The sequence below is a fragment of the Pituophis catenifer genome, unplaced genomic scaffold (assembly GCF_029215685.1).
Source record: "Pituophis catenifer annectens isolate HBS135680 unplaced genomic scaffold, rPitCat1.0.hap2 SCAF_15, whole genome shotgun sequence".
Lineage (NCBI taxonomy): Eukaryota > Metazoa > Chordata > Lepidosauria > Squamata > Colubridae > Pituophis > Pituophis catenifer.
The window spans coordinates 19,437,497-19,450,893 of NW_027256895.1; the positions used below are offsets into that span (position 1 = coordinate 19,437,497).

The 13,397-nt window shown below is 37.3% G+C and overlaps 1 protein-coding gene across 1 annotated transcript; it reads left to right on the top strand.

Moving 5' to 3' along the window:
- Positions 1-1,112: 1,112 nt before the first annotated feature.
- On the top strand, positions 1,113-12,434 carry LOC139324539 (vomeronasal type-2 receptor 26-like). Its single transcript, XM_070954250.1, has 7 exons — positions 1,113-1,256; positions 1,465-1,811; positions 4,792-5,083; positions 6,166-7,011; positions 8,305-8,529; positions 10,965-11,091; positions 11,533-12,434. The coding sequence occupies exons 1-7, from the start codon at positions 1,113-1,115 to the stop codon at positions 12,432-12,434; spliced, it is 2,883 nt and encodes a 960-aa protein (XP_070810351.1).
- The last annotated feature ends 963 nt before the right edge of the window (positions 12,435-13,397 follow it).

The window sequence follows — 13,397 nt, forward strand, 5'->3', positions numbered from 1 at the left end:
TTTTAAGATAAATCAAAATAAGAGGAATACTTTTCTTTTCTCAAAAAGAAAATGATTTCAAGTATAATTTTATAGTGCCATGTTATGCTTCCTAAAAGCTACAAAAATTTGAATTAAAAACAACAACAACCTTCCAGAGTGCTTTTTTAAAATTTAAATGTTTATTTAAATGTTGCTGCCTCCTTGTGTTGCTTTCAATCTAGAGAAAAATCATGGCTTGGGAATTAACACAGGCATGATAACCTACTCTATAATTATGAACGTGGAATTGGTCTGCAGCTTCTTTGGGTCTGTGGAGAATTCAAGTCGCTGTTCATGACATTACAAATCCAAGTAAATAAGACTTGAATATCCTCTAGCACTTCAGAATGAAAGATGCTAACAGAGAGAGTCTGCATTAACAGGCTAGTAAGAGATGGTTTCCCCTATGCTTCTTTGACTTAGGATCTCCAACTTGAGGCTGCCTCAGAATTTATGGACCCAATGGATAAATGTTCTTTTACAGGGAGATTTTCATTCATGGTTATACTGTTTAACTTATTGGCATTCATGCTTCTTCCTAAGATTGTCTGCAAGGTTCCAGTGTTAAAATGCCCCAGGACCGAGGACATTACTATCATTCATAAATATTATCAGCCAGGAGACAGGATCATTGGTGGTATCTTATCACAGTCTTTCATTCTTATTAATACAATGATGTTCAGAAGACCCCCACTCCAGGAAATACTTTTGGATCATATGTAAGCATTTTAAACTTACAATTTTTTTCTGTTTCCTATATTTCAATCCTTCACTATTGACATACTTAGAGAATTACACCTTATTAACCTACAAAAGAAGAACCTCCCTTAAAAACCACTAACATTTCAGAGGTAGTACAGTTATTTCCTTCCTTCCTTCCTTCCTTCCTTCCTTCCTTCCTTCCTTCCTTCCTTCCTTCCTTCCTTCCTGTCTTTCTTTTCAGATTGCTCACTCAGAGCTACCAACATGTCTTAGCTTTGGTTTTTGCTGCAAAAGAGATTAATGAAAATCCCCTCATTTTACCCAACGTCACCCTGGGCTTCAACATCTTTAATGACTTTTTTAGCCCAATATATACATATGAAGCTACAATGGAACTTCTCTCTGCTCCAGATGGATTCATCCCTAACTATAAATGTGGTCTTCAGAATAATCTGATAGCAGTTATTAAGGGACCAGGTTCTATGGCTTTTCTGGATATGGCTACTATCCTGACTTACTACACATTTCCACGGGTAAGTTCTTTAAGGAAAACCCAGAGTGAGTTTTTAAACCTTTTACATTTAGTGACATTTCTTTACTTTTACTATATATTTTGGAGTCATAAAATACAATGGCTGAATGATCTCACCTGAAAATGTAGCAATGTAATTAATGCCAAAGGGGAAAAAATTGTCAGTGGTCCTAACTATCTGTCTGTCCCATTTTGCTTGTTTCATTTAGGTTGCCTATGCCTCTACTCTAGAGACCAAGAACCAAACTCCATCTCGTTTCTTCTACTGGCTGATCCCAAATGTTCTCCATCAGTACAAAGGGTTTCTCCAGCTTTTTTTGCATTTTGGCTGGACCTCGGTTGGAGTGCTTTACCTTGATATTAGCAACATAGCCGAGACTTCGTGGAGGAATATTCTTCCCATGTTTTCCAAAAGAGACGTCTGCTTTGAGTTCATAGAAAAATTACCAGCTGGCTTTCTCAGTGAGGATGAAAAAACTGTTCATAGATCCCATGAAATTTTAAACACAGTTTTCAACAGCACCACTAATATTGTGTTGTTTCATAGAGAACACGAGTATATTAAATTTAAGGTTTTTACTCAATCTGTTGGAGTTTAGTAATGTAGATTATGGTGCAAAACTCTGGGTGATGACAGCAGATGTTGACTTCTCATTGTTTCTCTTTCAAAGGAGTTGGGACATTAATTTCATGCATGGGGCTCTGTCTTTGTCAGTAAAATCAGTGGAGGTATTAGGATTCTAAAATTAGGATTCCAAGAGAGTGTCAACCTACTGTTCAAACCGCCTGAAGGCAGGACAAGAAGCAATGGATGGAAACTAATCAAGGAGAGAAGCAACCTTGAACTAAGGAGAAATTTCCTGACAGTTAGAAGAATTAATCAGTGTAACAACTTGCCTCCAGAAGTTGTGAATGCTCCAACACTGGAAGTTTTTAAGAAGAGATTGGTCAACCATTTGTCTGAAATAATATAGGGTTTCCTGAGCAGTGGGGCAGCAGGTTTCCTGAGTGGGGAGTTGGACTAGAAGACCTCCAAGGTCGCTTCCAACTCTGTTATTCTGTTATTCTGAATAACATGTTGTATGAGGGTAATTCAGTGGAAGCTTGCTAATAAGATTAACTTTTTAAATTTATTTTCTTGTGGTAGATAAAAGGAAACAATTTTTTTAAAAAATAACTTTCAATCCCATCATTCCAGTCAAAATGCCAAAGATCACAGATTTTAAACAAACAAAATGGATATTCAAGATGTGGTATTCAAGACCGGAAAATAATCATGGATGGTCATTAAAACAAGAAAATAAGTAGTGGCATAAGAATTATTTACTTATTTATCTTCAAATTTCTACAAAAGAAAATAAATGCAATAATAAAGTACAAGGTTTCTTCCAATGTAATGGCCAAAATTCCATCACATTTACTCCCTGTAATACTTAGACAGATAATACATAGCTACAATACATTGCAAATCATTATGAGTTGCCCCGGATAACTTCAATGACTAAATCTAGTTTGTCAAGTAGGAAATATTGTACACTCTTTGCTTCCAAAGAATGTCTTCTTCTTCCTCCTAGTGTTTTTTTTTTAATTGTTTTTCTCTTTACATACAATATGTGCTTGGTGAACAGTGTACTGTCTGAGTCCATTCGTTTACAGAGTAATACTCCTTAAATTCCTAATTTCTACCCCTGATGTCCAATCATTAATAAAACAAGTCTCAAGTTCAAAAATATTCTGTGTCTTCTTTTTCTTTTTTCTTTTATCGTCAGTGTTAATCTGTCCATTTCTGTACAGTCCAATATTTTTTAAATTATGTCTTCTTTTGTAGGTGTTTCCTCACTTTTCCAATATTGTGCAAATACAATTCTTGCTGCTGTTAAAACATATGCATTCCCTTTATCATATTTTTCTGGTATTATGCCTAACAAAAATAGTTCTGGTTTAAAATCTATATGCTGTTTTAACATTTTTTTTTCTAACTAGGTATGCATTTTCACCCAAAATTCTTTTGCTTTTGGGCATGTCCACCACAGGTGATAGTATGTGCCTGTTTTTTGATAACATTTCCAATATCTTCTTCCTAGTGTTATTCTTCCATTATGTCAGGGTCCATTTTGTTTCCAAAGAATATTAAAAACTAGATTTATGAGGAGTTGAGTATCTTTAATTCTATTAAAATATATAAAGCCAACAAAACAACCAAAGAAGCCTAGAATATCGCTTCTGAACCGGTAGGGAAAATAAGTAGATTTCACCCCTGCCCCATACCCACCCCATTCCTGGCGGAAGGATATTGCAAAATCTCCATTATCACCCCACTCTGGGACCAGCCAGAGATGGTCTTTGCCGGTTCTCCGAATTACTCAAAATTTCTGCCACTGGTTCTCCAGAATCTGTCAGAACCTGCTGAATAGCACCCCTGAAAGAGAGTGAGAAAGAGAGAAAGAAAAGAAAAGCAGAAAGAAAAGTGGAAAGAAAAGAGGAAAGAAAAGAAAGAATTGTTTAATTGCAGCCACTTTTCCTTCACCTGGGAGAAAGGCGTGGGATTCAGACAGCAATTTTTTTTTTCTGTCTCTAGACGGCCTTGGGTAGAGATCCTTAAAAAACACATAGTTAAAGGATTTATATAACTAAGTTTTAATTCCTCTGCTTCCAAATTCCTGAGTGAAAGGGGACCAATGTAAGAGATGTAGCATGAAAACCCATAGAGAGACACATCTAGATTTTGGATTTCTTTTCTGTGTAACTTTTGTCCCACTTCTTAGTTCCTCTGTCCTCTCTGTTTTTCCCCTCTTAATGATCTCTGGTAGTGAGATCTTTGAGAGAATCAATGAGAGAAATTACATGCGAATCACCCAGAAGATTGTCCTATAATTACAAATAGCGACTTGGACTGAAGCTTCTTTGGGAAACTTTCCACTTTCCTATGTAGAGAATTCTGGTAATTTTTGATGATGTTACAGACCAAAGAAAAAAGAAGTTAAATATCCCAGTTCAGAAATTACAGATGCTACTGAGAAAGACTGTATTACCAGACTAATAAGACATGATTTAGAATCTAAGAAAAAGTTACCTCAGAGTTAATGGGCCAGATGGAGAAGTGTTCTTTTATGGGGAGATTTTCGTTCATGATCATAATATTCAGATTATTGGTATTAGTGCCCCTTCCTAAGAGTGTCTGCAGAGTGCCAGTGTCAAAATGCTCCCAGACCCAGCCTATTACTAACCTTCCTAAATATCATCAGCCAGGAGACCAGATTCTTGGTGGCATTTTCTCACAGTCTTTCATTTATATGAGCATATTACAATACAGAAGACATCCATTCCAGGACATGCTTTTGGATCATGTGTAAGCAATTGTGTGTTTTAAAATTGGGAGCAAGTTTTCCGTTTTCTTTTTTTAAAGCTATGTTTCAGTCTTTCTCTATTAATAGATGTATTGTATCTTAGCAACTTATTAGAGAAGAATCTCTCCTTCTTAACACTTCTGAAATGCCAATGGCAATACAGTAATTTTCTATTTATTTGTTTTGCAGATTGCTGACTCAGAGCTATCAACACATTTTGGCTTTGGTTTTTGCTGTGAAAGAGATTAATCAGAGTCCTCTCATCTTAGCTAACATGACCTTAGGCTTCAACATCTACAATGACTATTTTAGTCCCAAACATACTTACAAAGCTTCAATGGAGCTCCTCTTTGCTTCAGATGCATTCATCCCTAACTATAAATGTCATCTCCAAAATAATCTGATAGCTGTCATTGGAGGACCAAGTCCTGTTGCTTTTCTTGATATGGCTACCATCATGACACCTTACAAGTTTGTACAAGTGAGTTTTTGTTTTGGTGAAAACACATGCTTAGTTTTTAAACCTATGACTTTTCAAATATTTCATTAGGTATCTTGTCTCTCTAATATTTTATTACTATTCTTGTATATTTAGCAGACATAAAATACTATTATTATTATTATTATTTATTATTTTTTGGATTTATATGCCTCCCTCTCTCCAAAGGACTCAGGGCGGCTCACATCAAATGAAACAATCCCAATAAAGACAAATTAAAACAGACTAAAACAGACTAAAAACCAATTTAAAACAGTAGACCCCATCAGTCCTGGCTAGGGCGTTTAAACAGCCAGGTCTTAAGCTCACGGCGAAGGTATGAAGGTTGGGGGCCAGCTGAAGAGCCACGGGATATTGATTCCAAAGGGTGGGCGCGGACACAGAGAAGGCTCTACCCCTGGTGGTCGCCAGCCGACATTGTCTAGCTGATGGCACCCTGAGTAGGCCCTCTCTGTGGGAACGCAGCAGGCGATGGGAAGTCGATGCTGGTTGGAGATGGTCCGACAGATATCCTGGGCCTAAGCTATGAAGGGCTTTATAGGTTAACACCAGCACCTTGAATCTCAAGGTGCTTGAAAATACATTCATAAAATGAATGAATGTCATTTAAAGATCTAAATGATCATGATTTATCACTGATATCTTTTATATACACTGAGAGTTTACGCACTGAAGACAAATTCCTTATGTGTCCAATCGCACTTGGAAAATAAAGAATTCTATTCTATTCTATTCTATTCTATTCTATTCTATTCTATTCTATTCTATTCTATTCTATTCCATTCCATTCCATTCCATTCCATTCCATTCCATTCCATTCCATTCCACTCACTCTGTTCTGTTCTGTTCTGTTCTGTTCTGTTCTGTTCTGTTCCGTTCCGCTCCGCTCCGCTCTGCTCTCTTCTATTTACTATTCTATTCTGTTCTCTTCTCTTCTCTTCTCTTCTATATTCTATTCTATTCTATTCTATTCACAAATAATATTAATTAAAATAATGAAAATTAATTTTAAAATGTTGCAGGTCCCGGACATTAAACCTTTCCAGTTTCCTTGTTTCCTTTAGGTTGCATATAGCTCTACTCTAGAGATCAAGACCCAAACTCCATCTCATTTCTTCTACTGGATGTTCCCAAATGCAATTAGTCAGTACAAAGGACTTCTCCAGATCCTTCTGCATTTTGGCTGGACCTGGATCGGGTTATTTTTCCTTAACATTGGCAACATAGCAGATATTTTATGGAGGAATATTCTTCCTATGTTTTCCCAAAAAGGGGTCTGCTTTGAATTTATAGAAAAAATACCAGCTGGCTTTTTCAGCGAAGATGAAAAAACTGTTCACAGATCCCATGCCATTTTAAACACAGTTTTCAACAGCACAACTAATGTTGTGTTGCTTCATGGGGAATTTCAAAGTATATTAAACGTAAGGTTTTTACTCAACCTGTTGGAGTTTAGCAATCTAGGTTATGGTACAAAAATCTGGGTGATGATGGCAGATGTTGACTTCTCATCGGTTCTCTTTCAAAGGAGTTGGGACATTCATTTCATGCATGGAGCTCTGTCCCTTTCAGTGCAATCAGTGGAGGTATCAGGGTTCCAAAACTTTGTTCAGATGAGAAACCCAGCTTTGGCTAAAGAAGACAGCTTTTTAAAAGAATTCTGGCAACAGATGTTTAATTGTATGTTCCCAACGACTCCTATAAACGAAGAGGATGAGACTCTTTGCACTGGGGAGGAGGAACTTGAGAGCCTTCCCATGACTGTGTTTGAAACTAGCATGACTGCCCACAGCTACAGTGTCTACATTGCTGTCTATGCAATTGCACATGCTTTGCATAGTCTGTATTCTTCCCAAGTCTGGCAAAGGAGAACAAGGAGGCAGAAAGTTCTCAATCAAGAGTCATGGAAGGTGAGTACTGCAGACTACTTAGAACATCTCAGCAGATATAGTTCATTGATTCAGTTGCAAAGTTGTCTATCGGCCTTTTTTTTTTCATCCTTTAAGCCTATCAGATCTGTTTTCAGCTTTTATTAAATTCTGATATTTGTGATTGATCCAGCTACATGTTTTGCAAGTGATAGTCACCATCAGAGGTGGATTTCACATAATACTACCACCATTTGCTAGTGCGCACAGCTTGCACACATGCACGCGGCTTAGAAAAGTGACCCGCAGGTCGCCACTATCAGTTCAAGTCAGATTTTTTATCCTCAAGCAAATCACATATAAATTCAGCTTTTAGTCAATCCAATATTTATGATTGATCTAGTTGTATATTTTTCAAGTGATGATCACAATGTGAGCACCAACTTCATATCGTATGTTTTATACATTGTGCTTTGCTTTCTACACAATAAGATGTATTTTTTTGCTTTCAAGTTTTACAGCTAACTTCTAATTTGTACTATTTAGAGCATTTGCTGCATTGCTTAAATGTCTCATTGTTCTCCAAATTTAAGCATCAGTTCTGTTGAAGCTGAAATACTATTAACGTATAACTATAAATATTCTTTTTCTATTTGTTGGGCTCATCATCAAATTATCCATTTATGGTGAATCATCTTCTTTTAATGACCCCATAATCCCTTGTGGGGTGGAGTCTGGGCAACTGAATGGAGCTAGCAGAGTGTTTAGTGGCAGGATGCCCTTCTTGTCACCAATGCAGAGTTTTGTTCAGCAGATATATTCTCATTGTGCCCAGAGAGAGAAATATCTGCCTCTACCTAGGATCGAACTCATAGCCTCCTGATTGGGAGGCGAGAGTTCCACCTCTAGGCCACCATACCACTCCCTCCATTTAAGGTGAATGATCAAAAACAATTAAAATTACATTCTTATTTTGGACTGAAAAATGAATAAAATGCAATTTTATCCTAGCAAATACAAACTTGGCAATTTCTATGATATAGAGAACATGGTTTATCTTTTTGACTTTTCTTTGTGATATGGCATTCATTCGTAATAAAATATATAGTTGCCTGGTTTATAGGCCTTTGTAGTAATATATGGAAGCTTTCAATGGAACCATGTAGTAATGGTTATTTCTAAATACTTTACTAGCAGTGTATAAAATGTTTTATTTGCTGAATTGCTTTGTTTACATTATAGTAGCATTTTGAGGGGCAATTAATTACAGTATGGATGCTGATTTATTAAAATGCATTCTTACCTTTGTACCTTTTTTATCTTGTGTTTTTAAAGCTTCACCATTTTCTGCAGAGTATATCATTTAATAGCAGTACTGGAGAGATTTCCTTTGATAGCAATGGGGAAATAGTTGCAGGATTTGATATTATAAACTGGATCACATTTCCAAATCAGACATTTCTTAGAGTCAAAGTTGGAAGGATAGATCCAGGAACACTCTCTGATGAACCATTGACTATTTCTGAAGAGAAGATCATTTGGCCCAACCGGTTTAATCAGGTGAGAGTCATCTTATTTCATAATGGCTTGGTTCAATTTTATTACGATGAGTCATGATTTTCAGGTTCATACCTCATTACAAAGTGCTTATATTGTCTTCCCTTCATTCTGAAGAAATGTCCACTTCTGACTATTTCTTTAACATTTGCTTTTAGATAACCTACTGTATAGCAACAATTTTAATATTGCCTAATTCCTTTCTCTCCAATACTCCAGAAAAAATAAATATTTAAAAAAATATTAATTTATTAAAGCAAATAATACTTGGACAGTTTAATTAGCTATGATTTAACATTTCCAGTAGCAGTAATTTATTATCAGATTTTTACACCTTTAGCTTTAAGAAGGCTGGGCAGTTTAGATGTTAATTTTCATTTATTTCATCACCACAAGAAATATCCTATGAAGCTCAAGAAGCTTCTTGGATGAGAAGAGAAACATCTTCAAAGAAAAACCAGAAAAGCCAATTGCTTCTTGAAAAAGCACCTTTGGGACACTCATAACATGGCTGACGGAGAATCTCCATAGACAATAAAAGAGAATACTTGCAGCTCAGGGTTGATATGACAGGTCCTTTGTCATTACATCCCATACATAGAGGGAGGAATGTTACCTAGTTTGGGTAATGAAACATCTGCAAGAAAACAAGCAAGCTCAGAAAGCACCAAGGATCCCTTATTTGCATTTTTTTCTGCATCTAAACTTAATAATCAATGATTGTATAATCATACGGCTGAAGTGAGCAAATACCAATCCTTCTGCCTGAACTGGATGATAAGCATCCTTTCTAGAAATGTTAAGGACTATCAAAAATCCCAGACTCATTTCTTAATGATTGCTATGGATTTTAAAATCACTGTCAGCTATGGAGACATTTCTATTGAACACAAAGGCATCTTGGAGAGATTCAATTCTTTTTCCCTAATCCAAGTTAACTCGATCTGGATGATTGCAGAAAGTACATGCCTATGCTTTCCGGAATGGTTTCTATTAGTTTTGACTTTTTCCAAATTGCATATTGAGACTGCAACATTGCTTTTTTAGGCAGTTAACCATGTTAATTGTCAATCTTGTCAATTGAGAGTCTAAATTCCTGGTGCATGTACTTCTTCTTCTTGTTGTGCCATATCCATCATCGGACATTGGCAATCATGTTGCAATCCTATTTTTGTCAACAGCCCCATGAAAAAGTGCTGCTGAGTTTTACCCAAATCACTCCCTTAGCTTTTGAAGCCATGATGTTCTTCTGCCTGCACCTTGTTTGCCTTCAATCTTTCCCTGGAAGATTAAGTGAAAGATGCCATCTTTTTCAGGGTGTTCGCATCACATGTCCAAAATATTCCAACTTTTGCTTTTTAATGGCTTTGATGATTTCCCTTGGCTTTCCCAGGTGGCTTATCACTTCCTCATTTGTGATTTTGTTAACCTAGCTTATACGTAACAGCCGTCTGTAAATCCACATTTCAAATGCTTCTAGTTTCTTCATGTGGTTTTCTGTCACAGACCAACTCTCTACTCCATAGAGCAGGATAGAAAAGATGGAACATCTGACAAGCTTGATTTTCAGTCTTAGGCTTCTGTTGTGACTGTAGAAGACCTTTTTTCATTTTGAAGAATGCTGTTCAAGTACATGTACTTGGCGGCACATAATTGTGGAAATTCCCAGCTTTAGGCTAGAGTGGAAGTGGAATAAAAGCAGAAATAAACAACAACAACTAAAAAAGATAAATGCAATTCAAAACCACACCACTATTAAAGTCAACAAAGAATGAGATTGGTCCATTTATTTGTCAGCAATTCTGCTGGCTAGAAGGGGAAATGTCATAACATGATATCCTCAGGCTTGTTTTATCTAGACGCATCTGAATCAGTGGTGAAATCCATTTTTTTTTACTACCGGTTCTGTGGGCATGGCTTGGTGGGTGTAGTGTTGCTTGGTGGGCGTGGCAGGGGAAGGATACTGCAAATCTCCATTCCCTCCCCACTCCTAGGGGAAGGATATTGCAAAATCTACATTTCCAGCCTACCCTGGGGACAGCCAGAGGTGGCATTTGCCAGTTCTCCAAACTACTCAAAATTTCCACTACCGGTTCTTCAGAACCTGTCAGAACCGGAACTGTATTTCACCCCTTATCTGAATGTTTCAGGAAACAATTTGCTTCTATGTTTGATGACATCTGGTGATCTAATTTTCAGGGTGTTTTTTTTTTTTATTAACACACCTTAGTTTTTCTTTCTGCCTCTTTGCTTCCAAGTGTCACAAAATTGACCCTAGCCTAAGTAATAGGAAGGATTTTCTTCCCTCAAATTTCCCAAGATTTTTCATTATTTTGTTTCGGCCATATCAGACAGAAAGGATATTTTTACTTTTACAGATATAGCACTTGAAAACTTTTCTATATTGCAAACTATCTATTTATTATTATTTTGAACAGGAAAGACCCCTCTCACTCTGTAATGAGAAGTGCCATTCAGGTTACAGGAAGACCAAAATTGAAGGAAAATTGTTTTGCTGCTATGGTTGCACTCCGTGTCCAAAGGGGAAGATCTCAGATCAGACAGGTAAAAAAAAGAGAGGCAGAGAGGGAGGAACATTTAATAGAGGGACACTTGAGCTAGTTGAGGCTAGGAGTTTTCTCCATTTTCTCAATTCAACAAGAAAAAGAATTGGGAAATAAGGGAATTGGGAAATATAACCTCATAAGTGCATCACCTTTAGTTAGAGAATAGAGTTAGAAGGTCCCTTCCAACTCTTACTGGAATGCTGCATTCAGTATTGGTCGCCATGATGTAAAAAAAAATGTGGAGACTCTCAAAAGACTGTAGAGAAGACCAACTAGGATGATTAGGGGACTGGAGGCTAAAACATATGAAGAACGGTTGCAGGAACTGGGTATGTTTAGTATAATGAAAAGAAGGACTAGAGGAGACATGATAGCAGCAATATACTAAGGGCTTTCTGGTAGTGTTTTAACTTAAATAAATACATTTGGTTTTTTCTAGATATGGATGATTGCTTCCAATGCCCAGAAGATCAATATCCAAACAATAAACAGGATTTATGCATGCCAAAGCATGTAAGTTATCTATCTTACGGAGACCTGTTGGCGACAGGCTTAGCCACATCAGCTCTTGTGCTTTCTTTTATCACAACCCTTGTGTTAGGAATCTTCTTGAAGTACCACAACACTCCCATCGTCAAAGCCAACAACCGCAGCCTCTCCTACACCCTCCTTATCACCCTCCTCCTCTCCTTCCTTTGTTCTCTGCTTTTCATCGGTCGGCCCATGAAGGTGACATGTCTCCTTCGACAGACTACTTTTGGGATCATCTTCTCCGTGGCTGTTTCTTGCATGTTGGCCAAGACCATCACTGTGGTTCTTGCTTTCATGGCCACCAAACCAGGATCAAGGATGAGGACATGGGTTGGGCAAAGACTGGCCCTTTCCATTGTTCTCTCCTGTTCTCTTATTCAAAGTACTTTTTGTATGGCATGGCTTGGAATTTCTCCCCCCTTCCCAGACTTTGACGTGAGGTCCATAAATAGTGAAATAATTATAGAATGTAATGAAGGTTCGGTGGCAATGTTTTATTGTGTTTTAGGTTTTATGGGCTTCCTGGCCTTTGTTAGTTTTATTGCAGCTTTCCTAGCCAGGAAGTTACCAGACACTTTCCAGGAAACCAAGTCGATTACTTTCAGCATGCTGGTGTTTTGCAGTGTCTGGTTGTCTTTTGTCCCTGCCTACATAAGCACCAAAGGAAAATATACAATAGCTGTGGAGATCTTTGCCATCTTGGCCTCTAGTGCTGGGCTCCTGGCTTTTATCTTTTTCCCCAAATGTTACATCATTATAATTAGACCAGATCTTAATAAAAGGGAACAATTAATAAAAAGAGTGAATTAAACTATGTTTCAACATTGTTTCCTTTTTCTCCAGTTGTGAAAACACAGTGGTTCCTACCTGATATTTAAACTGTACTTGCCAAAGCAGGCCATTCTATGCATTAACCTTCTTACAGTAGTAACATCACAGGCAGTTGTGTATGTTCTTTCTGTTCTTGCTGTCTCTGAGATGGACTCTCACACAGTCCATATTGTTCTCATAGTGCAATTTAAATGATGTCTGTTCATCCTTTACTGTATGTCAAATCGCAAAACATCCCTGGCCTACTCTCAAGTTGCCATAGGCAAGGGGGATGGGAAACTGACAAACCAGCATGGCAGCCAAAGACAGGTGCACATTCCAGACTTATCTCTCTCAAGGCTGTATCCCAGGGTTACGCACAGCAGCCAGAGGGGAATGAGCTCTACTACCCACGAAATTGCTCCATTGGCAAATGTGATTGCTGAGACACCCTGGGGAGATGGGGGAAACAGGGTCATGATTGGGACATAAATTACATGGGATCAGAGCTGGTTACACTTTTGAATGTGCCGATATGAAGGTTCTAATAAATAACTGGATTTCTTTTGAAGCTTGGCTCGAGGCTCATGTTTTAATTAGGGCATCCTAATTAAACCCTAACACTGGACATGGTTCAGTAAGATTAGGAATCATCTCTAGATGACACTCTATTTGATTGAAGAAAAGTTTGCTTCAAATTCCTTTATCTTTACAAAAACAGGTATAATTTTGTTACCCATTGTCAGGATTTACTTTCAAGCTAGATTTTCTCAATCAAGCTGATATGCCTCATTTCATTTTCTGTGATCTAATTAGTGTGTGACCAAGGTTCAAATAATACTTTGGTGGCCTTTTTCTCACCCAATGCACTCTAAGTACAGTAGATCCTTTTTTAAGAATTCATTTTTGTCTGTAATTAAACAGGATTCCCTGCTAAATTTTACTACATACTTTTTTTATTTG

What these genes read in the sequence shown, in the direction of transcription:
- LOC139324539 (XM_070954250.1), top strand. Translation starts at nt 1,113, where the DNA reads ATGGAACTTCTCTCTGCTCCAGATGGATTCATCCCTAACTATAAATGT. An exon ending in TTGTTTCATAGAGAACACGA is followed by an intron (nt 1,812 to 4,791) that starts GTATATTAAATT and finishes TTTGTTTTGCAG; the next exon opens with ATTGCTGACTCAGAGCTATC. An exon ending in TCAATCAAGAGTCATGGAAG is followed by an intron (nt 7,012 to 8,304) that starts GTGAGTACTGCA and finishes GTGTTTTTAAAG; the next exon opens with CTTCACCATTTTCTGCAGAG.